The 27,621-nt window shown below is 39.2% G+C and overlaps 1 protein-coding gene across 1 annotated transcript in view; it reads right to left on the reverse strand.

The window, feature by feature from the left end:
- LOC110382257 (dynein axonemal heavy chain 10) overlaps positions 1-27,111 on the reverse strand; it is a 67,289-nt gene extending 40,178 nt beyond the window's left edge. Inside the window, exons 1-50 of the mRNA XM_064038266.1 lie at positions 26,800-27,111; positions 26,266-26,526; positions 26,145-26,168; positions 25,831-25,953; positions 25,676-25,731; positions 25,093-25,323; positions 24,298-24,429; positions 24,040-24,110; positions 23,599-23,683; positions 23,131-23,240; positions 22,603-22,777; positions 22,037-22,183; positions 21,862-21,954; positions 21,464-21,654; positions 20,957-21,155; positions 19,992-20,239; positions 19,581-19,725; positions 19,210-19,323; positions 18,726-18,906; positions 17,782-17,937; positions 16,451-16,533; positions 16,156-16,282; positions 15,225-15,467; positions 14,744-14,913; positions 14,167-14,354; positions 13,730-13,891; positions 13,025-13,225; positions 12,494-12,785; positions 11,945-12,103; positions 11,333-11,569; positions 10,824-11,077; positions 10,379-10,527; positions 10,091-10,200; positions 9,594-9,772; positions 8,989-9,184; positions 8,602-8,699; positions 8,160-8,295; positions 7,837-7,923; positions 7,358-7,500; positions 6,710-6,888; positions 5,008-5,190; positions 4,593-4,718; positions 3,922-4,175; positions 3,463-3,651; positions 2,846-3,018; positions 2,266-2,431; positions 1,645-1,803; positions 1,239-1,333; positions 727-984; positions 219-378 (exon numbers count right to left, since the gene is read on the reverse strand). Of these exons, the coding sequence (XP_063894336.1) occupies positions 219-378; positions 727-984; positions 1,239-1,333; positions 1,645-1,803; positions 2,266-2,431; positions 2,846-3,018; positions 3,463-3,651; positions 3,922-4,175; positions 4,593-4,718; positions 5,008-5,190; positions 6,710-6,888; positions 7,358-7,500; positions 7,837-7,923; positions 8,160-8,295; positions 8,602-8,699; positions 8,989-9,184; positions 9,594-9,772; positions 10,091-10,200; positions 10,379-10,527; positions 10,824-11,077; positions 11,333-11,569; positions 11,945-12,103; positions 12,494-12,785; positions 13,025-13,225; positions 13,730-13,891; positions 14,167-14,354; positions 14,744-14,913; positions 15,225-15,467; positions 16,156-16,282; positions 16,451-16,533; positions 17,782-17,937; positions 18,726-18,906; positions 19,210-19,323; positions 19,581-19,725; positions 19,992-20,239; positions 20,957-21,155; positions 21,464-21,654; positions 21,862-21,954; positions 22,037-22,183; positions 22,603-22,777; positions 23,131-23,240; positions 23,599-23,683; positions 24,040-24,110; positions 24,298-24,429; positions 25,093-25,323; positions 25,676-25,731; positions 25,831-25,953; positions 26,145-26,168; positions 26,266-26,526; positions 26,800-27,109 (8,208 nt within the window). The 5' untranslated portion in view covers positions 27,110-27,111. The remainder of the gene's footprint in view (positions 1-218; positions 379-726; positions 985-1,238; positions 1,334-1,644; positions 1,804-2,265; positions 2,432-2,845; positions 3,019-3,462; positions 3,652-3,921; positions 4,176-4,592; positions 4,719-5,007; positions 5,191-6,709; positions 6,889-7,357; positions 7,501-7,836; positions 7,924-8,159; positions 8,296-8,601; positions 8,700-8,988; positions 9,185-9,593; positions 9,773-10,090; positions 10,201-10,378; positions 10,528-10,823; positions 11,078-11,332; positions 11,570-11,944; positions 12,104-12,493; positions 12,786-13,024; positions 13,226-13,729; positions 13,892-14,166; positions 14,355-14,743; positions 14,914-15,224; positions 15,468-16,155; positions 16,283-16,450; positions 16,534-17,781; positions 17,938-18,725; positions 18,907-19,209; positions 19,324-19,580; positions 19,726-19,991; positions 20,240-20,956; positions 21,156-21,463; positions 21,655-21,861; positions 21,955-22,036; positions 22,184-22,602; positions 22,778-23,130; positions 23,241-23,598; positions 23,684-24,039; positions 24,111-24,297; positions 24,430-25,092; positions 25,324-25,675; positions 25,732-25,830; positions 25,954-26,144; positions 26,169-26,265; positions 26,527-26,799) is intronic.
- Between the last annotated feature and the right edge of the window lie 510 nt (positions 27,112-27,621).

A 27,621-nucleotide genomic window follows, 5' to 3' on the forward strand; every position in this document is an offset into this window, starting at 1 on the left:
TTACTGACATGTTGGAAATCTCGGAACTTCAGTATTACTTTTATATTGAACTCCACAAAAAAAAGCAAGATACCTAATCTAAGCAGTGGGCAGCAATTAGCTGATACAATAGCTTAGAACCATGCAACTAGCTTTACTTTTTGAAAGAGATTTTGTAGGCCTTTTTAAAATAAAAACAACTGACTTTTAGATTGATGATGATTTTAAACCCCACTGACCAAATTAAGCGGTGTTTGCGGCACAATAGTCTTCAAGGGCGTCTGTTGCTGTAAGCCAAACATGCCGAACACGATGTAGTTGATAGCTCCTGTCACGTAGTGGTCGAACATACCGTCTAGTTGTTCGCGCTCTTCGTCGTTGTTGCGTCCACGCAGCCATCTGGGTAAAAAGACTCGTATGTTAGTAGTTACCTGAATCCTTCAGAAGTTATAATTAATTTATGATCCGAAAAAAAGTCCTATTTAATATTTATATAGGAAAATTATAAGCGTATCTTAAAAGATGAGTAAGCATTCGTGGGTGAACCTAAAAAATAAATAAAAATAAAATAAATGAGGTACGTTGTGGATTTACATTTAGGTAGTCAAAAATTGTAAGGAGTCAATCAATCATCCCTATTTATTGGAATTTTATGTATTCCATCTAGGTACAATATTATGATAATTTAGCATTGTATTTTCATATATTTAGGAAGACCTTTCAATTTTGCCGTAAAAAATGGCTTACCTATCCCAATAAGGTTGGTATCCCAAATTCTTCGGATCCACAAACACCATACCAGCTCTGGACACGGTTGCAGGCGACGCATAGTTCAGATCTCCCACTTCGAACAGTAGGTTACAGTACGGAGCCAAACGGATTCTCTCTCCATTGGCCAAAGTAAGGAGTTTGTTGTCATCCATTACGGAGTTCATGTTCTCGATCCAGAGAGCGTCTACGTCACCGTCGAAGAGAGAGTAGCGACGTTCGTCTTTTTCTGCTGGCCTGGTACATGATAATTGTTTAAAGTAATTTTGTGGGGTCTCAAAATTAAAACAAACCCCCTGATAAATAAAAATACTTGGTATAACACCAAGGAATAAAAAAGGAACAACTATTATTTTAATCCGTTTACACTGGGATTAACTATACCTACTCCGTATTTATTTATAAAGGGGAAAGACTTTTTAGGGTTTATTCAACATCCCTGAAATTATATTACCCACACAAGTGTACTAGTGATGGTTTGTGTGACTTACCTGTTCATTTCTCGGAATATTTTAGAGTACAAGCCATCAGTCCAATCTCTGGTCACAGGATCCAGAATTCCGTATAGCTCGATTACCGAGCAAGCCTAGGAATTACAATATTGTCAAAGGAATACCAACAGTGTTATTGAAAACATAAGGTAGATGATATGAAATCGTTATTGTAGGCTGTAAAAGACCACAGGACCGTTTCCCAACAAGATGGATCGTTCAAGTAGAACACGCCTTCATCTCCAAAATAAGGCTAATACAGATGCATTGAACAGAAAACGGTGGAAGCAAATATTTGCTACAGATGCAATCACAGTGCTCATGCATGAGGGGCCATTTAACAATTAGAATGATTTAGAACATTAGGCTAGATATGCAAATAATGGTTTGTTAATTATTGCAATACCTTAGGATTAAGCACAGTAAGCTTAGTAGGCAAGCCCAGCAAGGTCTGTGCTTTGACTATCGTCTGCAGTATGACAGTCTTGCCACCTCCAGTGGGCCCCACCAGCATGGTGCAGTGACGAGTCATCATCGTCTCGTATAATTGCACAACTTTGTCAACCTATAGCAAAAAAAATCATGAATCACAGTGGCCCAGGTTCATAAAGGGCACCAAAAGGAACATTAGTCTGTCACTTCCTCACGATGCAGCCACTAAACAATTTTTTTTTATGGCAATCGCTTAAGGGACGCGTGTACAAAAACTGGCAAATATTCTGAATCTTATTTTGTCATTCAAACACAAAACGCTATGATAATTCAACTAATATTATAAATGCGAAGGTTCGTAAAGATATACCGTATATGTTTTCTACCCTTTCACGTTATAACTACTGGATAGATTTAGACGAAACTTGGCAGTAGTATAAGTTACACATCAGAATAACTGTAGGCTATTATGTATATACTACTAATATTATCTATGCGCTGAAAGTAGTTCCATCGGCACTTTGGCCAAACCGCGGACAAAAAATAGCACTAGATATTTCAAAACACCTACTTCTATCTACTATCATCTACTAACCTGATGGGCTAACACAATATAGCCATCTTTCTCAAGCACTTCAGTGACAGCCGCGTTAAAGTCCGGGTACCCCACTCGCGGACATTCCAGCCCCGGGAATAAGTCCTTGATCAGACCCAGGAAGAGTGGAACATCTTCGAAAACGAATTTCGGGTGGTTCATGTCTCTGTGGGATGAATTTGTTTTTTTAACGCCGATGTAAAAAGTAAAATAAAGGTATGTAAGTGAAATTTAGGTCAAGTGCCCCATTTAATCGTCACTGGGTTACATATTAGGTATTATTACCTTGCTATTAAATAATAGGTAGGTATTATGTTTTGCCTCTTTTCACACACATGGCTAAATCGGTAATGTATGAACTAATTTTCATTCAATAAATGGCATTCTTGTCCATTTTAAAATAACATTTAACTTGAAATTCTGATCTAGGAACTGGTAACTGGAAACTAGGAACTGACACATAAGAACCCAACACTAGGAGAGCCAGCTTAAAGGTTTTAGCCTACAAGAAAATTCAATTTGGGAACTTCCACCTGGATATCTGGGAACTTGCACCATGGTATCTGGGAACTTGACAAACCTGAGTGCCCTCATGAGCACCATGATCTCGCTGAGTCCGGGCGAGTCGCGGCGCAGCTTGCCCGCCATGCGCAGCACGGCCGTCAGCGCCCGCAGCCCCCAGTCGTAGTGCGACTGCTTTGATAATTGCTGCTGAGCCACGTGGTATAGCATCGTCATCTTTTTGGCTAGCACCTGTAGGTATATGTAGAAAGTGTTAAGAGATGTAGCACCACCTAGGAGAATGTGAAATTCCTTCTTCTTCCTGCCTTGTTAATTCCTGTCACTTGTCATACTGACTCTCCCTCTCATTCATGTCATCTTTCAGATTAAACGGCATAATAGTATCAATAATAGGAATATCGACAAACTCATGGCTTGTAACTTGGTTATAGAATGATAATATCTTTGAGAGCCAAAACAACTTCAGAAATCACTAAATCAGGTTCATTAGGGTTCCGTAGTTAACTAAGAACTATTATTTTTAGTTATAAAGCCGGGTAAAAACCATTAGTCTTATGCTCTATTTACTTGAGGACAGTCAATGCTTATATACCAGGATCTAAAAGTCTTGTTTCGTCAGCATTACGTTAATCTTATAAATCAGTGTACTTCCAAACTTATCTTAAAACCACTAACCTTAGCAGTAAGGAATCCATCAGAGAACAGTGAAATCTGGCATATCATCTCCAAATCCGGTAAGATGCACACTACAGGTCGGAACAACGCCTTGACTGACTCCGGTAGCTCCGTGCGGCCAGCGTATCCTGGGTTCATGGTGATGAAGATGCCTACTTTGCTATCCATTGCTATTTCTTGACCTTCGAACTGAGGAAGGGAGTTTTATGTTCATAATGATAATAACCGAATATCTAGTCTAAAATGGAATACTAGTGACCTATTGAACGTCTAAGTGTAGATTTTTTTCCTGTTTTGTTGTCATAGTGCTTTTGCTTATCTGGGAGGTCTTACAAAATAATTCCTATGTTCTACTGAAATCGCCTTTAGGGATGTCTGTGATGCTGTGCCCATGCAGGCTAGTGTAAAACCGCTAACATTCACAGCAAACATATTTGCAAGAAGTGTAATATAACTTACAGTAAACCTCTTCAGCTTCATCAACAAGGCACTTCTAATACACTGCAGCTGCGTAGAAATCACACTTAACACCGATATATCGATTCTGTTGAACTCGTCGAAACATCCCCAGGCGCCGCACTGGCAGAGCCCGGCGAGGATCTGCCCGACTGCGCGGAAATCCATGCCTTCACCGCAGTTCGTTACCACGCAGAGTAGACCTAGCGCTTTTGCGAGGTCTTTCGTTGTTTCTGTTTTGCCGGTGCCGGCGGGACCTGGGAATGGTATTACATAGTAATTAAGAATAATCTAATGTGTAAAGAACTTTCCAGATGCTATTAATAAATTTTTGAATAAATAAACAAATGTTGATACATATTTATTTATTTATACTTTATGTACAAAAATGGTACATTGGCTGATTAATGCCACAAGGAATTCTCTACCAGCCAATCATCGGGTTAAAGGGAGATAATGATCAGGTACAAAAAATAATAAAATTATGTAACAAAAAAAAAAATGACAATTCTATGTAAATACATACATGTGTAAATAAGATACTACTACTGATAACTTATAGATATCCATTCCGAACGTTAAACAATGTGATCGTCATTTAAACGACACAAGATAGGTTATAATAGAATATAGGTAGTTTCGGTTGGTGGGCTCATTTTTAAAGTGTATCTTACCTGCAGGTGCGCCACCCAATTGCATGGTAAGGGCTTGCGTAATGGTAAGGTAGATGCGATCCGTCAGCGGTGTGATCACCAGCCGACCGTTCAAGCCCATGTATTCGTAGCCGTACTCGAAGATACCTGGCAGCGGAAAAAAGAAGGAATAAACCTTCTGGAACAGCGTCCAACCATCATGATAGCTCGGGGATCTTGGAAAATAGGACAGCTTGACGTGAAGATAAGAAAAATCTAGGAAAACATCAGTAAGGAAAACAGCTTTTCATTTAATTTTCCTATATTTTTTGTCGTATTCTCTTTCTTTTCCGATGGATTACATCCTTCCATAACTTTTTCAAACTTTCTACCATTTGCAAAGGCATTGCCTCTTCATGAAATAACTCGAGCTCCAAATCTTTACAATACAACTAACCTGTGCACTGCCTTATCCACAGATTATCATCTCTCTTCAACCAATAGAACCGCAGTTGGCTCTCCCACTCGAACTCGCTGGCCTCAGTAACGTTGTCACGCACAAAGCCTTCGATAATATCACGAGCGTGCACATCGATTGTCGTTATTGTGCGGAACTTTAGACGGTCGTTTGATGATAGATCTGAGAAATAAATAATATTTTGAAGTATTATTTTTTTTACATAACACCAAACTTACACGAATTGCATATTAATAGCCCCAACCTTTGAAATTACTGTGAGTTTTCAAAAAGAGAAAAAGATGTGGGGAAATAAAAAATGTTGCAAAAATAATGACTCGCGCCTACTGCGGAAAACTTAGTTTAGAACTCATATATATTTATCCAAATTGTACAATATTACTTTTTCTTCGTTTTGTTCTGCTGCGCGAGATGTTCCTTCATAGCTCGCTTGTTGCCCTTGCGGATGCGGATGAAGGTCTCCTCTCATCACTAACTCTACTGATCACTAACCTTGTCTGACTTTAACGACCAGTCCGTCTAACTGTTCGTTCTGCTGCGCGAGATGTTCCTTCATAGCTCGCTTGTTGCCCTTGCGGATGCGGATGAAGGTCTCCTCTCATCACTAACTCTACTGATCACTAACCTTGTCTAACTTTAACGACCAGTCCGTCTAACTGTTCGTTCTGCTGCGCGAGATGTTCCTTCATAGCTCGCTTGTTGCCCTTGCGATGATCGTCTCCTCTCAACACTAACTCTACTGATCACTAACCTTGTCTGACTTTAACGACCAGTCCGTCTAACTGTTCGTTCTGCTGCGCGAGATGTTCCTTCATAGCTCGCTTGTTGCCCTTGCGGATGCGGATGACCGTCTCCTCTCAATTCGTAACTCTACTGATCACTAACCTTGTCTGACTTTAACGACCAGTCCGTCTAACTGTTCGTTCTGCTGCGCGAGATGTTCCTTCATAGCTCGCTTGTTGCCCTTGCGATGATCGTCTCCTCTCAACACTAACTCTACTGATCACTAACCTTGTCTAACTTTAACGACCAGTCCGTCTAACTGTTCGTTCTGCTGCGCGAGATGTTCCTTCATAGCTCGCTTGTTGCCCTTGCGGATGCGGATGACCGTCTCCTCTCAATTAGTAACTCTACTGATCACTAACCTTGTCTGACTTTAACGACCAGTCCGTCTAACTGTTCGTTCTGCTGCGCGAGATGTTCCTTCATAGCTCGCTTGTTGCCCTTGCGGATGCGGATGACCGTCTCCTCTCAATTCGTAACTCTACTGATCACTAACCTTGTCTGACTTTAACGACCAGTCCGTCTAACTGTTCGTTCTGCTGCGCGAGATGTTCCTTCATAGCTCGCTTGTTGCCCTTGCGGATGCGGATGACCGTCTCCTCTCAATTCGTAACTCTACTGATCACTAACCTTGTCTGACTTTAACGACCAGTCCGTCTAACTGTTCGTTCTGCTGCGCGAGATGTTCCTTCATAGCTCGCTTGTTGCCCTTGCGGATGCGGATGACCGTCTCCTCTCAATTCGTAACTCTACTGATCACTAACCTTGTCTGACTTTAACGACCAGTCCGTCTAACTGTTCGTTCTGCTGCGCGAGATGTTCCTTCATAGCTCGCTTGTTGCCCTTGCGGATGCGGATGACCGTCTCCTCTCAATTCGTAACTCTACTGATCACTAACCTTGTCTGACTTTAACGACCAGTCCGTCTAACTGTTCGTTCTGCTGCGCGAGATGTTCCTTCATAGCTCGCTTGTTGCCCTTGCGGATGCGGATGAAGGTCTCCTCGGTCTCCGCCGTCCACCACACCCCGTTAGCAGCCAGGCACACCATGCCTTGGTATTCCATGATCCAGTCAGTCCTGAGGATAGGATTGAGAGAATTTATATGAAGCCAAATTAAAGACAAAACTTAATTTTAGTAACTAGTTAGGAAAAAATCTCTTAGACTATCTGCCTAGTTTTTTCTCAATATGCTGGAGTTGACATCCAGGCTTTACTTTTATAGAGTTTACTTGAAGCGACTGCCTATCTGCCCTCTTCAACCCCGTTACCCAGGCAACACACTTCCCCTTGGCAAGACTGGAGACAAAAAACTCTTACATAGATTTAGCATATTAGATAATATCTATCTATTATATATTATTGTATTATTATATATTCCAACAGGTATCTGTGGAGATCTAAGGGGGAGGCCTATGTTCAGCAGTGGACGTCCTATGGCTGAGATGATGATGATGATGATGATGATTATATATTGGTTCGCATAACACATACATAGTCATAAATACATTTTACAACAATGAATAAGGAAATGATCTTTCTACTAACCTTGGCACTTTCCAATTCTTCCCGTAGTAGAAGATAGCTTTCTTAGAGATAAACTTATTGGTGTTCCTCATCTCATTGAGCACCAAGTTCATCCAGTCTTCCACGCGACCCTCCGTGTACACTACTTTACGGAAGTCCATTACCTATAGGAGAAAATAATAATTTGCTCATTTGGACTAGCTTGACGGACTTTGGGACTTCAATGAATATCGATATTTTAAAATGCATAAAGTTACAGACAGTTTAGGTTCAGCTATCTACATTGTAAGTATTGATAATATGTAGTAGAGCAAAGATTTTTATGTTTAACATGAATAGGCTCTGAAAGTACTTGACCGATTTGTAAAATTCTTTCACTATTAGTAAGCAAAATTATCCCGGTGAACATAGACCATATTTTATCTGGGTGCGGGAGGTAGCGAACCACGGGATGTGAGTAAAACTGCGGGAACAGCTAGTATAACATAATGTAACTTTACCTCAGCTTCAGCAGATATCATTTTAGCAGCAACGGGACGATTGGTATGATCTACGTACAGATCCAACGCACGAATGTTATCAAACATCTGGAATATATAGTTATTTCATCATATCTTGCAAACATACATAGGTATTTATTTTATTAGCCAGCTTTTTAACCACCTTCACAAAAACTAAGTTCTCAATTAGAATTTTGTTTGCCTTTGTTCGGTAGCGCATAGCTCCGTCACTTACCAACTGATTTGATATACCTATTTTTTTTTCATATTAATAAAAGACATATTCTATTTCCTTAGCTGAAATAAATAATTATATTACTAACTTTAATCATATGTTCCTGCACACAGCTGCACTCGCTACTGCCGAGAATAGACAGCAGTTCGTCCGTCGATATGAAGAAGAAGCGAGGGAATATGCGTCTTTTTGAGTCCAAGTAATCGTTCAATGATTTCTGGCACCTAAAAAATTATATAACATTGTATAAACTATGACGACTAAAAACACTGTAAACCTTATCTAGATTTTTAGTCATCTAAACTAATTATTTTACAACGAAGAAGTTGAAGAACGTGTTTGCTAGATTGAAATCGAATCAGTAGTTCCTGATATTAATCAAAAAAATATTGCAGTGTTAAATATCCCGTTTATCGAGGAACTACAGGCTATTTGCTATTTGAGTTGAGTAGATCCCGCAGAACGCGACCAGCGGTGTCCGCTGGCGAAAGCTGGTTCTTTATAATCTGAAATGACACTGCGATACTAACTTTTGTAGTCCAAGACCGAGGTTAATGAACTCCTCCAGTCTGCCAGTCATGGTGCAGCAATCTACGACATTCAGCCTTTTCGCTGTATCCAACATGATCTGAAACAATTAAGCAAAAACACAAAATATTACAAACAAAGAAAATCTTTGTACCTGAAATGCTCGAAAGTAGGTACTGAGCCAATTTGAATAATTATTATTATTTCGGGATGCTACTCAATCTCCGGTCGCAGATTTTATACGGGTACGAAAAGAAGTTCCTACGGGACGAGGTTTATACCGCAAGAATCAGCTCGTTTTCGAATTAAACCATTTAAGACATAATGTTTACAAACAAAATAAACTCATCATGGGTTTTACAATCTTTTACGAAGAATAAGGTACCCACCTTCCTAAAGGACCTGTCGATATCATCAAACTTTTTAGCCTCCTCAGGCAGCTGGGTACGTATATCGCCACCAACGAATATGCCTTCCAAGTAGAGCCACTTGCGCTGCGTCGCCATCCACTCTTCTATCACCTCCGATATGAGGGATAAACGACGCTCCCACGTGTGTACCACTGAGAGGAATGGACCGATGAATCTAGAAAAAAATTTAGCACGGATTGAGGATTGACTAAAATGGTGAACAATGTGAACATGTTGTCACTGAAACAGTGTGGCACTTGTCAAATAACTTGATATCGATAAAAAACAACTTTCGATATATTTATTGTCCAGTTGCCGACTGCGTTTCGTTTTTATTAGAACTTTTTAAATTGTCCTTTTAACAGGCATCGCCGAGTTACACCTTTACATGTTTCTAATCAAATACTACGGTCAAGACCACGTGTTCAAATTTATAATCAAATACTTAAGCGTTACTTATATTTAATTTAAAAGTCTTTTTGTAGCAGCTATTGAATAAATGTGACAGAGATAGAATGATGTTACAGCAGTCCTTAAAATTTACTAGCGATTCAGTCACAAGTCAGCAAATAAACACCACTTACTGCGAAGCAGCCATACTCTGCAGTGTCATGGCATCATCATCCAGTTTAACAGTGATTTCGTCACAGGGGTTGAGCGTATACCCTCTGTCTTCACCGCGGTTGAAGTGCCGAGCCACCGTGAAGGCAATGCTAGCCCATGTGTCTTGTACGTCTTTCACGCCTCGTTCGATTGCTAATTCCTGAAAGAATAAAAGGTTAAGCATTGTTAAGTTCTTGATGATTAGAAGAGAGTAAGGTTCGCAGGCTCAGCAGCTCACTAGTATATGTATAATTTTTCAGGTGAACTGCAACTTTTATGTAAACTAAAAATATATTGCGCCGACCCCAAACAACTTGGGAACAAAGCAGGAAAAAAGTGCAACTTTCTATTTTATGGTCTTTCTTTTAGCTAATCTTAATCAACTCAAAATTATATGGAATAAAATTTATGACCCATCTGACAAATGATACAAAGATATATATAGCCGCCAATATAAAAAGAATAACATATAGCTTACTTTAATAGCATGGTTGACAATCTCCTCAGCGACATCTTGATACTTGTGCAGTTCCATAGCAAACATGTTCTCCAACGTGAAGCGATCCGGAGACATGTCGAAATCCTGGCCTGAAATAACAACAACCAGAATTTTATATGAGGTTAATACAATTTTATGTATCTGAAAAAAATATTTATAACATTAACATTAATGTCAGCTAATTTCATTTGACAAAGTCAAAAATCCTTGAAAGAAAATTGACGGACTGCAGTAACTTTATAATTTTTTAGGTGATAAGGCTCTTACCGGTTTTATGCATAAGTTCTTTCCAATGCCTCTCACGCATGGCCTCGTTCTTCAGCGACACCATCAACGGAACTACATTCTTGAACTGCCTCATCTTGAGGTCCAACATCATGCCACTTGGCGTTTGTCGAATGATTTTAGGTAATTTCCTGTACAAAGGAATTTTAGTCAATTAAACCGTCTGATGTACAACGCTTGGGAATCCTTTCAACAGACGTTCGTAATATCCTGATATCAGATCAAACAGCCATGACCCACGGAATATTACCAAGGGTCAAGAGGGCTAAAGGTCTTCAGAAGGAACAAAAGTGGAATTTGATTAATAGAAGTCTGACGAGCCCTAACATTGCACCCATAGTGGGAAGGGTCTTATGTAAATATCCCAAGTAAAACAGGACCAAGAAACCAGGATGTTAAGAACCAAAATAATATAAATAATTCTCACCTGAATTCTTTGAAGAATTGCTCAATACCATCCACAAGAGCCTGTGGGTTCAAATTAGCCCATAAGGTCTTCGACCAGATCTCTCTCGCATACTTCTGTGACTTGTATATCTTGTATATTGACTCCATGAAACCAAAATCGGTTCTCGCGCGGTTGAAGTTCGAGAAGTCAGCCAGAGGATTATCGAAGAGTTGTTCGGCTGCTTGGAGCAGTTTCTTTCTGTTTTCAAGCTCGTCGAAGTATTTGCTGTATTCCTAGTGATAAAAATGTACTAGAAATTTTATGTGAAGTTTAAAATCATCGTAAAAAACATGAATTCAAAAAAGAGAAAAGATAAAAACGACAACTCCATTTCTTCATTTTATATTGTTCATATAAACTATTGATTTTGTTTTTATATCCGACCCCAATATAGTAGAGAAGAGGCTAGGCAAATGATAACTATTTCGTAATTACGAGAAAGTTAACCCAAAGTACAAGGGATCTTCCAAAAACAATTAACATCATACCTCCATAAGCAAGCTTCCTCTATCCATATCATCCCCGACAGTTCCTGGGCCTTCAGTATCAAACTTCTCCACAAAATCGTCGAGCTCCTTTAAGAAGTTAGCTATCTCTACGACGTTCATCTTAGAGAACTTCTCTTTAGTCTTCTCTAACGTTGCCGCGCGGAACAACGTGGTTTGGTAAAGACTGCCCCATGAAGCTTCGAGATTTTTTGCAAATATTAAATCTTCGTCGGATACCTGATCAATAAGTTAACCGGATAAGTAAGTGTTATTTTATTTAGCTGTGCCCTACAGGGTCCACAATGTACCTAGCTCTAAGCCAAACTGTAACACCTACTTTACCTACGTTTATACATTGTGGAATGCAAATAAATAATATGAAGGTGGTCCCTTTAATCTCCCAAATAGATATGGGACAGGTACAAACCAAACTTAATGGGAGCTCACCACTAACTCCCAACAATTTCTATATCGTTTTTTTACTCGAAAAGTGTTAATGTTGTTCATGAACCAATAAATAAGGAACAGTTAAATGTAGCTTAACTATTATTTCTGCGCAGATACTCGAGCGACTTTCAGCAAGCAGTTTTGAACATGAGAATATGTACATACCAAAATATTGTGCTGTCTCAACATATGGAATATCTCTTGCATGTTCTTGTACTTGCACTCGGCGGTGACCGTCATCTGTTGCACTTGAGTGATTGTAGCCATCACAAGCTTAAAGTCTTCCAGACCTTTGATGTTCATGTTTACTGTCATGCGAAGGGTCTAAGAACATATAACAGGTTCATCACGATTCAACTATGTAAAGTATCAGGTTCATCACTATAATATAAATTAATAATAATAAATAATCTTTATTGAAATAAAGTAAAACATATTGTAGCATAATGTAACACATTAACGAGGAGGGTAGTTCCGAAAATTATAACAATCAAGTGGGTGATGTAGTGGTCTCCTTGCTAGGATATAATACTAGGATGTAAAGGTTTCGAAAGAGGACAGTAACAGATATGCTTATGGCTAGCGGCCAAAATAGGCTGGAGATGGACACGAAGAAAATAGCTTGTTTAAATAGGGAATACTTGTAAAGATTGCCTTAACAGAAGCCTTAGATTAGGCAGAGTTGCTTGGTTTTAACTGTAGTCCAAAACTCACCTCCAACTGAGTTTTCAGGTCATGCATGCTAGTTCTAGTCTTAGTTGCGATGCACGCTCCTAATATAGTCTTCCATTCTTCCGCGTGATCCTGCACTTGCTTTATAACAGGCCTTAAATTAACTCGAATGGCTCCGATATCCACAAATTTCACGTGGGCATGCAAATCGTTTATTATATCCTCGAAGAAGAAGAATTTCTCGTCGTACTTGTAGATTTGATCGTATTTCTGAACGTATTTTTCGCAGGACAGGTTCTTGTCGAAAGACCAGAGGTGGGAGAATTTTTGCCACCTAGGAACAAAAGCATTGATTAAAATCGACAAAGGATGCTAGTTTTTCAAGAGTACAGAATGGCTTTTTGATAAGTCCCATTAATGGCTTTGGTAACAAATATTTTAGTTTTAAACAAAATCCTGTTCGCAGGAAAGCCATATCCTTTTGATAAAAGACTAATTATTTTTTTTCAGTGTTCACTGGACACTTTGATTTCCGCATATTTTTACACCATGAAAATAAAAACTAAAACCTACTTCGTTATATAAGTGCAGATATCCGTAGTGAGTCTAAATATGGTGTCCTGAATCAGCAGCGTGATATCATTAATGGCGGCCACTCGGAGTATATCCTCGAAGAATGAGAAGGTATAGAACTCGTTCCCTGTTGCCTCTTCGATGCGCTGGGGAGGGCAGGAGAGGCAGGTCTTCTTCATCCAGCGAGGGAATGATGTTAGCCTGAGAAGGAATAGATAGGGATGGTGACTGTTATAGTTATCGGCACGAATCTTGAGCTCTGACCTACATCTGCGCAGAAGTGATTTATTAGCAAAGAAACAATCCTGAGTGACGGCTATGACGCGATTCACTGCGGGCCAATCACCGCTTTAGCCCGCCCCCGCGCCTCACTTCATACCACAAAAGGGACCTGATAAATCACTTCTGCGCAGGTAAAGGTCAGAGCTCAAGATTCGTGCCGATAACTATTTAAAAACTTTTTGGATGCAACTGTACAAAGTCAGGTGTTTAATATTTTAAATAAATGATTAGTAAATCTTTAATATATCTTGACTATTTCCATTGGCATTGAAACGGAGCGGAGTCGAGATGTGGATTTCATGTAATGTGATTGGTCGATCCCCACACGTCTCCTCTCCGCTCCACTCTTCTCAGGTTCACTGGAGCCGCACCCTTATGGACCCTGTCTGGCACACCAAGTTAGGCAGAGGATGAAGAGCTCACCTGTTCAGATAATGTTTGACATCATAACCGAGTATATTGCACACTTCAGTCTGCGTGGGCCTCATGGTGATATCAGGAGGCACTAGGACGGCATCCACTTGGAACATCGGCACCTTTTCACTGAGCATCTGTTGGAAGTCTTCTAAGTTTTCCAACGTCAATCTGACAGAGAAATATAATTAGTGTAAGTAAACCGAGAAATTATCAAGGTAGATACTGTCTCATCGATATCCCATATCAATACATGGGATATTGCAAGCAGTATACCTTAACTTCAAGATATACTAGTTTTGCGTTTGTGTAGACTTCCCGATGTCTTTTTTATTCTCTTACCTTAAGACAAGGATGGCACTACAAACACCTTTTAAATACAGATCAAACTAAAAGCCCCTTTTTTGAAGCCGTTTGAAAAGGTTCCTAATATTTTGTGAACTTACCTGACAAGACACATAAAGATCTTCTTCTCCCAATGCGTATAATACGCGTTCATAACATTAGACGTGCCAGTACTGGTACCCAGGATCAAATACTCCAGCTTCATCAGGATAGGTCCGATGCGGTCGTAGATGCGAGAGAGAGCTGCTACGCGCTCTAGGCGCTCGTTTTCTACTTCCACGAAATAGGCCTATGAAGGCAGAAAACCATGAAGGATTAACCATGACCTAGTCCAAAGTTAACGACACTGTTAAGTTAAATAATATAAAACAATAGACCAACTTTAGCAAGTCTAAAGTATTTTTTTCTGCGCGGCCATAGAGTTTTTTTCTTATTGGCCAATTACATCATCCAACAATAAACTTCAAATATTTGTTATTGGAATTACAACATGACAAACTTGTTGGTGTAATTATGAAAAGCTCGAGGCACTAAACTTTAAAAAAATACATTTCTTTAAAATTGTCGGTAAAAATCTCAAATAGAGACATTTAAAATGAGGCATTACTTTTGTGAATAGCGATTGCTTTGCCACTATCGGTATGATACATCAGTTTTCTAAAGTAAATGGTATCTTACCTTGCAAGGATAAAGCCAGGAGGGATCAGGTAGGTCGGTCCTAGGGTCTACATAGTTCTCAGGCCTCAGAAGTGGGAACAGATCAAAAGCTTCCAGTTGGTCTACTAAGAACTGTATTTCTTTCTCCACCATTTTCAGTTGCTTGTACGTAGCTTGCAGGGAATTTTCACCTGGTATTATTTGGGGTAAAATATTACATTAATTATTTACCAACTTAGCAAAAATAGAGTAGTTGTTGCATATAAATCATAGTTGCAAAAAATATAGTCTCTGAATCCACCTGTTTCAAGAAAAAGTGGCACTGTTAACTGCTCTTAAACGGGATGCAAAATTTGGATTGCAAAAAAAACTTCTGAATCTGGAATGACGATATTTTTGGCTATTCAACTTTAAGATAGCAGATATACTGTCCAAATTTTTATATTGACATCATGACTAGGCAATTATCTGGCCACACATACGAGTATGCACTACAACGAACCTTTAGTAATATCCTTGATATATTCCCCAATACCGAGCGCAGTCCACGTAACTCTAGTCAACCCCGGCAGGATATGTCTCTCCATGTCTAGAAGGTGCTTCTTCATCAGGTGCGTCTCCGAAGTACTGAGTGACGCAGTGTTTGTGTTATACTTAGCGATGACGCTCTCTAGCGCTTCTAGTTCGTAGTATAGCCGTGCTTTTTGCATGGCCACGTCTCGAATGCAGGCTGGTAAGTCGTAACCTATGGTAGGAAAGGAGTTATCTATACTAATATTATAAAGAGGTAGAATTTGTACGTTTGTGTGATCTATGGAACCGCTGTCTGGGTTTTTAAAATTATTTCACTGATAGATAGCTACAATGTTCCTGAGTGTCATAGCGTAGGCTATATTTTATCCCGGTACGGGCAATAGTTCCCACGGGACGCGAGTAAAACCGCCGGAAAACGGCTAGTATTCTATATTACAGGAAAACACATATATACCCACAGATTTATAATTCAACAAAAATAATTCATCTATTTTTAAACCAGTTTATTTCAGGTCAAAATGGAAAAAACTCAAAAACTCTAAGGTGCTCGCGCTTCTAGTTCGTTGCATAGCTGGGCTTTCTGCATGACTATAGCACGGATACAGGCTGGCAGATCGAAACCTGTGATAAGGGATTTCTACTTTGACAAACATGATTCATCTTTCTTTATGATCGTTTATTACAGACCAAAAGTGACGAAAATTCCAAAACTCTGAGGTATTAAAATTAGGAGGAAAATCGAAAAATCTTATAATCTTAAGCCCGTAATAGAAAAAATAAAAACCTTTGACATTGACGTCAATTTATATCATAAAGTTTCCAATGTCTTTTGATCGTTTTGGGAAGTCAATCATACTGATTTCCATCTGTAGGTATACTTTATAATCTATTGAACTAACCCAGTTGTTCCAACAACTCAGCCTCGTGGATGACGAGGAATATTTGCTTGTTGAAGTTTGGCTGGAAGATCAGCTGGTACTCTTGCATCAGCTTGTGGACAGTCAAGTCACGCCATGTCACGTCCGTCTAGAAACAAACAATTTTGTATGTAAGCAACGGGAGAGAAAATATAAAAAGAATAGCAAAATAGTATGTGTTGATCACAAAGAAGGCGTAACTACGAAGGTAAGGGTTTTAAAGGGTCGACCTAAGAAGGAAAAGGACTTGGGTCAAAATGACATTAAAGCTACATACCAAGCCTTCTTTAGCGAGCAGAGACGTGGAGCTCGGTGACCTCACGTTTTCATAATGTTGTCCGGGTATCCTCATCAGCATCACTAGAAAACACAATCTTCCATATTTAATTCTAGCAATAGCTTACTTATAATAATAATTATTATTTGAACTTCGAAAACATTTTTAATTAAAGAGATTATCAATTTGACTACTGTAACTAAAACGTACCTTCTTTCTTTCTCCTGCCCTGTTCCCAAATATTACTTGGGGTCGGCGCAATATGTCATTTTCTTCCATTTTCCCCTGTCACTCGCCATACTGACACTCACTCCCTTCCTATTCATATCATCTTTCAGGCAATCCATCCATCTTTTCTTAGGTCTTCCTCTTCCTCTCCATCCATCTACATTCATACTTAGCACACACTTTGTTGCATGCGTATCATCCCTCCTCATTACATGTCCATACCACGACAATCTTCTACTTCTCATCTTTTCTGTAACTGGCGCTACTTTCAGACTTCCTCTAATGTAATCATTCCTCACTTTATCCATTCTTGTAACACCACACATCCATCTCAGCATTCTCATTTCTGTTACATGCACTCTCTTCTCGTCCCTCTTTTTCAATGCCCAACACTCCGATCCATACAGGACGACAGGTCTAATGACGGATTTGTAAATTTTGCCCTTCAGTTTGAGGGGCATCCGCGGGTCACAAATAGCGCTAGTTACCTGTCGCCACTTCATCCATCCAGTATTGATCCGATGCGTAACGTCCCTGTTCACCTCACCGTCACTTTGGACGAGTGAACCAAGGTACCGGAAGTCGGAGCAAACTGGTAGGGGCATGCCGGCTAGGGTTATGGTCATGGGTCCCGAAATACCGCCAAAATCACAATGGAGGTATTCGGTTTTACTCCTGCTCACCTTTAAACCCACTGTCTCCAGTCTCAGCCGCCATGCCTCCAATCTACTCTGGACCTCTGGCCCACTCTCCCCCACCAGAACAATGTCATCGGCGAAAAGCATACACCAGGGTGCCTCCTCCCGTATATCTGCCGTAAGCGCGTCCATTACAAGCAGGAAGAGATACGGGCTGAGGGCCGACCCCTGATGTAAGCCAACACCTACACTGAAGCTGGCGGTAGTGCCCGCTGCGGACCGGACTTCTGTACGGCAGATGCCGATAGATTAATAACTAAAACGTACCTAAATGACTGAATATTTAACAATTTTACTAATTACACACAACAACTTCTTTATTTTCAGCAAAATATACGATATATCTTGCTTATTATCTAAGAACGTCCTCCTTTTTGGGAAGTCGGTTAAAAAATTCGTACTTACAAGCTTTATCCCTTCGTCGTTTCTCAGCGATCTCCTTGTTCACTATATCGGACGGTAATAGCGAGACGTTCGAGCCGGCCGCCTTTTTCTTACGTTCTACATGAGCGCGACCCGCGGCTGTCAGTTCCATACCACGACCAGCAGCTGGGGCCGCTACTGCGAGGGGTAAAAGGGGTTATAGACGATAAATTTCTGATGAAAAAGTGAAATAAGAGGGGTATTTTAGTAGTCCAGTAGAGTAAAACACTATCGGCTGGTCACAGTGACATATTGGAGCCGGCCGCCTTCTTCTTACGTTCAACAAGAGCCCTACCCGCTGCTGTCAATTCCATACCACGACCCCCTGCTGGGGCCGCTACTGCGAGGGGTAAAAAGGGTTATAGACGATAAACTGCTGATGAAGAAGTTAAATAAGAGGGGTATTATTGTAGGCAACACTATATCGGCTGGTAACAGTGACAAATTGGTCGCCTGGTGCTACCACTGCGAGGGGGTGAAGGGAGTTTTAGAGGAGAAAAAGATTTAATAAGATTATAGATAATGAAGTGATATTTTGATAGGAAGTGTAATAAAAAGGGAATATTATTTTTACAGAAGAGTCTTCTAAGTTCTTACCATCGTCCACATCATCGTTTGCTTGAAAGATAAAACAAAGTCAAAATAATTATCATATTTTGGGTATTATATCCTTTGAAAAATCAGAATGAAGTGTACATAGAATCTATGTATTTACCAGAAACGGAGGGAAAGGTCTTCTTTGTTTGATAAATAAAGCCGGTTCACATTTCCTAATCTTACAACTATATACCTAACAAAATAACCTGTATGTCAGAGTTATCTTCTGCATATAAGAAAAAATATTAATAAAATCTTTTTGTTTTTGTTAATGGTCCTTTTATATAGTTTTGTTTTTGTTAATATCTTTTGTTGCTAACTATACTTACCAGCCTCCTTCTTAAACTCGACCTTCAGAACATTCTTCTTCATCATATTCTCGACGAAGTCAGCGGCTCCCGTCACCCACTCCTTGTACTTGCCCTCCTCATACTCCTTGATGACTTTGGAGAATGCCTTGTACTGCATGAAGGCTTCTTTCTTTTGTTCGCAGTCGTTCAGTTCTGGCACCTGAGGTTTTGAGAGGAATTCTTCAAGTTTCCATACTCAATAGTCAAGTCCTTAATAGCATTCCATATGTTATACAAGTGGTATATTTTGCAGTATAGAAACAATGTGGACTGTATAGTATTCGGAAGATATGGGTATAATATTGAAAATCAATGGTTGTTTGATAATATGATCAAAACTGTTTATGTTTCATGAAAATTCACTGCATATAACTGCACTAATTCAAATAAAAAATTGCTTGGATATTGATGTATCCGCATGTTTGTCAGTTAAATAGATGAGTAAATAATAACAACTATTTACCTTTTGGAACTTCATGATGGGTTGTTTCATCTTGTTGAAGAGCGCTCTCGCCCAGTAGATGGCGCCAGCGACTGGCGGGTGATTGCGGAGAAGCGGAGGAGCTTTACGATGACGCTGTAGGACATACGATCATTATTGAGTTAGTTATTATGTACTAGCGACCCACCCCGCACGGGATAACAGTATTTCACCACTATTTACTGGATATTATTACACATATAAACCCTCTTGAAACACCGCATGACAATCGGTTGCGTAGTTTTGAAGGCGGAAGGAGAGAAAAAGCGACTTTTATACTTTGTAGTGAGTTGAGGAAAACTCTCACCATTGTGAAACACTTCGCCAATATATGGCCTTATAAGGGTACTCACAGTAAACTTGTCCTCAATAGCGGTGATTTCCTTGATAAACTGCCTCATCACCAGGTCGAACTTTGTGGATAGCTGCTTGCGGATGGACTCACGTGTGTCGAACTCCAAGAACTTTAACAAAACTGTGAGAGCTTCCTCTGATGACCTGAAACAGAAGAATGTAAAAACATGAAAACCATTCTTATGTCAACAGGGTTTTTGGCTATAGTTAATTACAGCAGTATTAATTACATAGATACTTGGAGCGGGAGCACCGATGAATATCTTAATCGTAACATTACTCCACTAAACTGCTCTATCACTAATATCCTCCTTCATCAATTGGACCATCAAATCTGCTGCCAAAGAGCCCAAAATCTGCGGCCAACTACTTTCGCACGCACTATAACAAAAATGTATATATGTACTCACCTTAAATTACCAAAACTCTGATTGATATAATTCTTAGCTTCCTCCTCCAGATACCTGACTTCGTTCCAGAAGTCTCCCATGATAACATCCCAGTTCTCCTTGTTATCGAACACGAATACACTGAAATCGATCGTTCGAATCGGATACACGAGGTTCTTGACGCGTTTGCGCACGTCATCGATCTGAGTCGGATCGCTGATGATCGATTTTAATTCGAGACCGAATATGCGTTCGAAGTCTATGAGAACCTGCAAGAAATTGCTATTTAAAAATAAATTAAAGAAGATCATCAATTTTAAACACATCTATTGCAAATTTTGCTCCGATTTACTTTTCCATTTTGCTCATTTTGGTACAAACAAGGTTTTCCGCAGGTATCATAGTGCGAGCAGGTAGTCGTCAGTTGTTTATTTTCGCGATAAAATTCCGCTATTTTGTTTTAATCAGTTAGTAACCTCTTGGGCCGATTGCCTCAATATTATATACTTGCTGTATAAAATACAATTTCCGTCTAAATACTACAATATACCTGTACCACATCCCCTAAGTCCTTGGCCACAGTGCTGATAAAATCCGTCTGCGTAAACAGTAGTGGCTGTTCGAACTCCCACCGAGCACCTTTGCCACTAAGCTCTATGTTACGTCTGGTCTCCCGGTATAGAGCGTGCCACATCTCCATTATTTTTAGCGAATTGCGAATTCCACTAGCCCCATCACCATCTCCCGAGCCTTTTCCCAAATATATTGGGGTCGGCTTCCAGTCTAACCGGATGTAGCTGAGTACCAGTGTTTTACAAAGAGCGACTGCCTATCTGACCTCCTCAGCCCAGTTAACCCGGGCAACCCAATACCCCTTGTTTAGACTGGTGTCAGACTTACTGGCTTCTGACTACCCGTAACGACTGCCAGGGATGTTCAATGACAGATCCACTAGCCCCTTTCTACGAAAGTTCTATCTATCTTACCTGCACCACATCCCCTAAGTCCTTGGCCACAGTGCCGATATAATCCGTCTGTGTGAACAGCAGTGGCTGGTCGAACTCCCACCGAGCACCTTTGCCACTAAGCTCTATGTTACGTCTGGTCTCCCGGTATAGAGCGTGCCACATCTCCATTATTTTCTGCGAGTTTCGAGCTAGCGAGAGGACTTCTTCGTTTGGTTTGCTGAGAAAGTATATTGTTGATGTTAAAAAATGGAAATACCTGTTTAGGTTTGATAAATACGTTCTTTGAAATTTTCGTGGTCGGCCACAATTTTTCTGGTACTTTGGCTGGTATGACGATGATTTTCTTTAATTGACTATGACTGTATAGACAAATAAGTTTTGTCTGCTTGCATAAGAGTCTCGCAGCCCACTGTATTTAAAAGGGCTAACCAAATCGCGCAGATTTATTTAGTGCAGATCTTCGAACTATTCTTCCATATTACACAACGACGTACATTTTTTACCTGAAACATCTCATATACTCACTCAAAAAGCTTGTGCACATTAAGAATATTCTCCAGCTTATCACTCAAAGCCCATGAGATCCTGGCCAGTAGGGGTACCATGGTATCATCAGTGCGGTACCCCTTGGACAGTACCCACATCATGTAGATACTCTCTACTAGTTCCGGAAGGATTTCCAGCACTTGAACAAGTGATGATTCGTCTTCTATGACCTGGAAATGTTATGCTGTATAAATACTAGTGTAAGGCGACTTGAAACGATTGAGTTAAACGCAAGTCGTGGTGGTCTAGCGTTGAATTCATTAGCCTTTCAAGTACGAGTCTGTGGGTTCAAATCCAGGCTTGTGTTATTAAGTACTTTTTGGATAGAGCTAGGACACCAAAAAAGTTGTTGTAAAAACTGGGTGAAGTAAACTTACCGTAAAGAAGCGCATTAAAGTCGACAAGAATTTTAGATTATCACTCGCCATGTTGTATTGTTCTACCAGTCGTTCTTTGTAGTTTCTGAAGCCCTGCAAGAACATTCAATTAATTATTTTGAATCATTTTGCCTTTATCAAGCTTTATTTTTTTCTAGAAGAACATTTTACATACCTCTAGATAAGTTGAGTTCGCTCTTTGTAGTAGGTGCAATATCTTAACAACCATTGGTTGTTTTAATTGTTCTACTAACAACGAAATCTCTGCATCTCTTTCGCGCCAATATTTATATTCTGCCACTGGACCATCGCCTTCACGAGTCTACCAGAAAATAGAGAAGAGATTAATTAAGGAATAACTTTACGTTTATAATTGGATGTCCTTCTCTAAAAATTATTAGTTTATGGATGAAAACTGGTTACAAGATAATATTTTTATTTATTTAATAGCTGATATAAGGTACACAGGTATTAGGCCAGTTACAAACAACTGTTTATCAGGCTAGAGTTTCATTCAATATTCTATACTACTTACACCATCTACCCTTAAAAATAGTACTTGTATGATAATGCTACATGTAGCGCCACCTAGACCAATTCAAAAAGACACTCAGTCATCATGTTACCACAGAAGTTCTACATCAGACGTGTAGGTGTCGCTTTTTGAACCACATAGAAGAACAATCATGGATTCTTAACTACAGAAAAGGCCTTTACTTAAATAAAATAACTAAGTCCTACCTTCCCCAAACACGCAGCTATAGTACTATCAATGTGCTGTTGCCACATCATGACCGCCTCTTCCAACTGCGCGGTCAGCTCGGGGTCAATGACATCGATGATCGGATGCTCTTCAGCCAGCATCGGGATGTTCGGCATCGGCAGTTGTATCTCGCCTTCTATGTGTTCTATAGTCCTGTTTTAGATTGAACCTTATTGTTTATGGGATAAAGCTTAATATTGCATGTAGTGGTTTTAGGGTGGATTTTAATATCCAATCTGTTGATGCGCTATGCGATTAGATTTTTACAAAAGTCCCTTATAAATAATGTCAAATGTCTATCTCTCAACAGTTAGAAGGTTTTAGAAATTACCTACTGTTAGTTTCTGGATTATTTACTGTTACTTACTTGAACCTAATTTAGGTAGGTACATAGATAATGTTATATAATGGGTATGTAATAGTTTTCTGCGTTATAACAAAATAAGAAGGAAAGATATACACATTTCGAACTAAATATATGTAAGTTTTATATAATTATAACAAACCAATGAACAATCCCAACGAGATCCTTTATATCCGTTATGATTTCATCTGCTGACGACTTCTTATCTTCTGCCACTTCAGCCAAGAAAGACGTATTCGAAAATGGCGAGTCCTGAGAACATAGAACCATGTACATACACTTACTATCCATAAATATCTTTCTGATAACGATAGGTATAGTTTTCAAAATCGGATCAGTGGGTAGAAAAGGCGATTATCTCCGAGCATACAATCTCACAAAAAACTCTTTAGACAGATAGATCATTTATTTGTCATAACATGAGTTAGGTACATGAAAATACAACATGCAGGTGGTACAGAGAAATGTGGTAAAGTCATATAAAGATAAGTTTAAATGACAATATGAAATGTTCATATTATGCATATAATAGTTATAGTCATCCATCAGTATAATCATTAATGTCAATATTTAACTTTAATAACTTAAGCGCCTACTAATAAGGTATTACCTCGGTCACAGAGGCCGGTCGCGTCAATGAAGCTCCAGCAGAACGGTCGAACGACTCTTCTGAGGATGCGTGCATGTTCTTCATTCTAAAACATAATAAATATTCTAGGTAAACGAAGTAGTATATATACATATAGTTCTCAACAAACTAGTAGTACAAAGTAAGTAAAGTAGCAGTAGTAGTTTGCAATAACTTCTGAGCATAGTTACGAGCCAGTATAGAGGCCCATACCCCTCGAGCAGTGCCTTAAATAGATTTCTGAGTACCCGTTACGAGTAACTAATGATGGGGCCTTTTCAAAAGCAGATTTTGCCAGCATCATTTGCAGTCTTGGCCAGCGCCAGACCCTACGCAAAAGCCCTACAAGTAAAAGACCTAAAATTTTCAAATAAATGGGACGGCCACCACCAAATACTCTGTTTGACTAGAAAACCTACTGACCTTCTTTCTGCATTCTCTCCTCTTGCTATGTTAGACATTCTTCTGTAGTCTGATGGTCTTAGGTAGTTCACCTAAAATCAATAAATCAGGGACTCTTTTATATCCACCTCACAGCTTAATATACTTTCTAGGTGTATTTTGTTTGGACACCAATGATTGGCTGAACTTGAAGGAAAACATCTTGAGAAAACCTAGGCTATTAAGTCAAGTTCTATCTTCGGTTGTAAAAGCTGATGAAGATGATAAGGGTTATAATACCTGTGAGCCAGCCGTGTCCATGGCCTGATGCGCCCCTACATAGGAGGCCTGTCTGCTGAGCATCGCATGGCTGGACTCCACGCTTAACACGGTGATCTCGCGGAACTGGTTCTCGAACAATGGGATGACGGCCTGAAGGTAAAAAAGGAACATGTTATATATATATATATATATTTGACGACCTCGATGGCGCAATGGTCACCATGCCGGACAGCCGAACCTGAGGTCCCGGGTTCGATTCCCGGTTCGGTCGACATTTGTGTGATGAGCATGCTTGTTGGCCGTGGTCTGGGTGTTACAATATGTATTTATAAATATGTATATATGTAGTTTATCGGTTATGTTAGCACCCATAACACAAGTTAATTAATAACTTACCATGGGGCTAACCGACCGTGTGTGAAAAGGTGTCCCGGCATATATTCAATATGTGTATAAAAATAAAATGTGTATAGAAATACATATATGTGATAAGATATCTATTCACTCATACAAGTCTTCCATAAGTCCAGAAGTCGGTTAAAAAGAGTAAAATAGTAGAGGTTCTATCGAATAAGGTATTGCTATTCGGGAGTGGGGGATTTATACGGATTTGTGTCGTCACACAACAGTTAAATATGCTGCGAATTTGTTCTTATTCATTTGTAAAAGAATAAGATGATAAAATACGTGACCAATATTTAAAACGACAGACTTATAACCCTTCATGGCAAAAAAAAGCACTAGTAGAAAAAAAGAAAAAACATAGCATATTAGGACTAATCGCTCATCTGGCTGAAAATAAAAACGACTAACCTCTTTCAAATGCAGTCCAAGGCTCGTAAGGACCTTCCCAGTAAAGACTCCAGTGAGGATATAATCCGACATCCTGAGGTTAGTGAACTTGTCGCTCTCATTGAGAGGTATACCCTTCTGTGTCTGCCGCAAGAAGTAGAGGTAGCGACGATGGCGATGAGCCAGTTGAGGAGTCAGCTCACCGAACACCGGTATCAGCTTGGGGTATTGAATCACGCGGGGGACTGATCTCTGTGATAAGTAGTTTTGGTAAAAAATATTATTAGGGATAGAGACGAGTGTGCATGCTAATGAATAGCTGGTATTCTCTTCACAATGGCAGTCATAAAAGTCAGTCTGCAGTAAGTTGAAGACTAGCTGAAACACTACTTAAATTAATTTGGCCACTTGTCGTCTAAAACTAAATTATATATGTGTATTTATATTGTTATGGGTCCTAGTGGCCTGAAATAAAGGAATAAATGCTAAATGTACTCAGTCTCATAAAACTGCAAATACTATCTATTGGCACACTTCTACCTACACGCTACAACAAAAAAATATCCATTCTACGCAAAAAAGTATCAATGCAGAATATTCTTACGACTATAGTATAAAATTCCAAAGTTCCATCGATTTCAGGATCAAGATCCTCAGGTGCTGAAAACAATCTAATTTGAACTTTATGTTCTTAAGTTACAGCTCATATTCATGTGCTATCTTAAACACATTGTTTTAATATATGTATTTTTAACTTACGTGGTGGGAAATAATACTTGTCCTCGGCTACAATAGATTCTTCTGTATCTACTTCTAATAGTTCACCCAAGTCATCATCGTCAAACTCTCTCATTGTCCCCGCTGCGGTTTCCACATCCGCTTCTAAACAGTGAAAAAAAAAGGAATTAACATAATGTATACAATGCAACTTGTTAATGTACTTGATATAATATTTAAGTATTATGTAGGTAGGCTACCAGTTACTCAACATATGATTAAAAACTATAAAGATAAGAGGCCATACATATGTATAAAATTCAATAAAAGAAGTAAGGAATGGCAAAGTTACTTACCAGAAGTAGGACCAAGAACATCATCTGAAAAATAAACAAAATATTAATGTTTCATTCGACAGATTCAATCAAAGATACAAATCATCTCTTCTACTAATAGAGAAATACAAGTTGTAAGTACCTTGCTTCACCCGCACACTCCTAACACTCTTCACAGTTTTACTGGCGCTCTTCATGCTCTTAACACTCTTGCTACTGGTCTTACTGGTGGTAACCTCCAGCTCTGGTTCGGGCTCTTTATCAGCCTCTTTTACAGGTTCCGGGGCAGCTTTGGGGGCTTTGGGAGCCTTTGGTGGCGGACTTTCTTTTTCTTTTCCTTTACCTTTACCTTTTTTGGGTGGTTTTAATGGTGGTGGTGGAGGAGGAGGAGGCGGTATAATTCCTGGAAAAATTTTGAATGTTGCTTATAATATATCTGTTTGTATGGTACTAATGAATTAAATCTTGGCCAGCAAAAGGCAGTGTATTTGGATAAGTATTATTCTTAAATAGAATTTGGAGCAATTTGTCATGTTTCTTGTTAAACAATCCCTTTACTTATTAAGACTCATATAAACGGGCATTAGAGCATATAATTCGAAGTAAAAATATTTGACTTATTTAGTGGAGAACTACTAACAATAAGTAAAATGATTTTGTATTTAAAAATACTTACTCCATTCAGTGAATTCTTTATCTTCATGAATCAGTTTGTCCACGATCACCTTAGACACATACATCATCCTCTTGTCCAGAGATATCTCATTGTCTCTTATATTAGACGTCAGGTATTTGATGAACTTCTGCTTGACTTCTCCTTCGTCCAACATATTGTAGAAGAGGCCATCGTCTTCCATGCCGATGAAGGCAAGGATACGTTCCTTGAACCACAGTACTCGGGGATCATTGTAAATATCCAAGTAGGTTTCAGAATCGTCCGTGTGATCCGAATGGACTTCAGCGTCAGAAATCAACGGTTGCATCATTTTTAATCCTGAAGAGAAAGTAAGTAGGTGCTTAATGCTTAAATACATTTATTTGTTAGTGTTAAAGTTACTTAAATAAAGAGTAACTGCATCTGATAAGTATCTAATCTTTATATGAATACTGTGTGAATGAAACAGACCCTGGGTCATAGTGGGTCATCATAAATATGGTCATTGAAAAATACATAAAGACAGTTATACATAAAGTATCCGTATTTTGTAAGATGTCTGAACTTTGTTATAAATACAGAGTTGTAGGTAGCCTGTCTACTAATGGTCGTAACAGGACGTTTTATACATAGGTATTAAGCAGCTAGATATTTAGCAAAATTTACATTAAATGAGTTTGTTCAATACATTTTACTTTATTTGTAATGGAATTAGTACAATATAAAACAAAACTTGCCGTTCCAAATAAGTTTCTACCAAGTCACTAAATTGCAACCTGTCTAAACACCACTTTTCACATCCATTTTTATCAAAGCCACGTTCTTCAAAGTATTATTTATGGA

This window comes from Helicoverpa armigera, chromosome 15 (assembly GCF_030705265.1).
Source record: "Helicoverpa armigera isolate CAAS_96S chromosome 15, ASM3070526v1, whole genome shotgun sequence".
NCBI lineage: Eukaryota > Metazoa > Arthropoda > Insecta > Lepidoptera > Noctuidae > Helicoverpa > Helicoverpa armigera.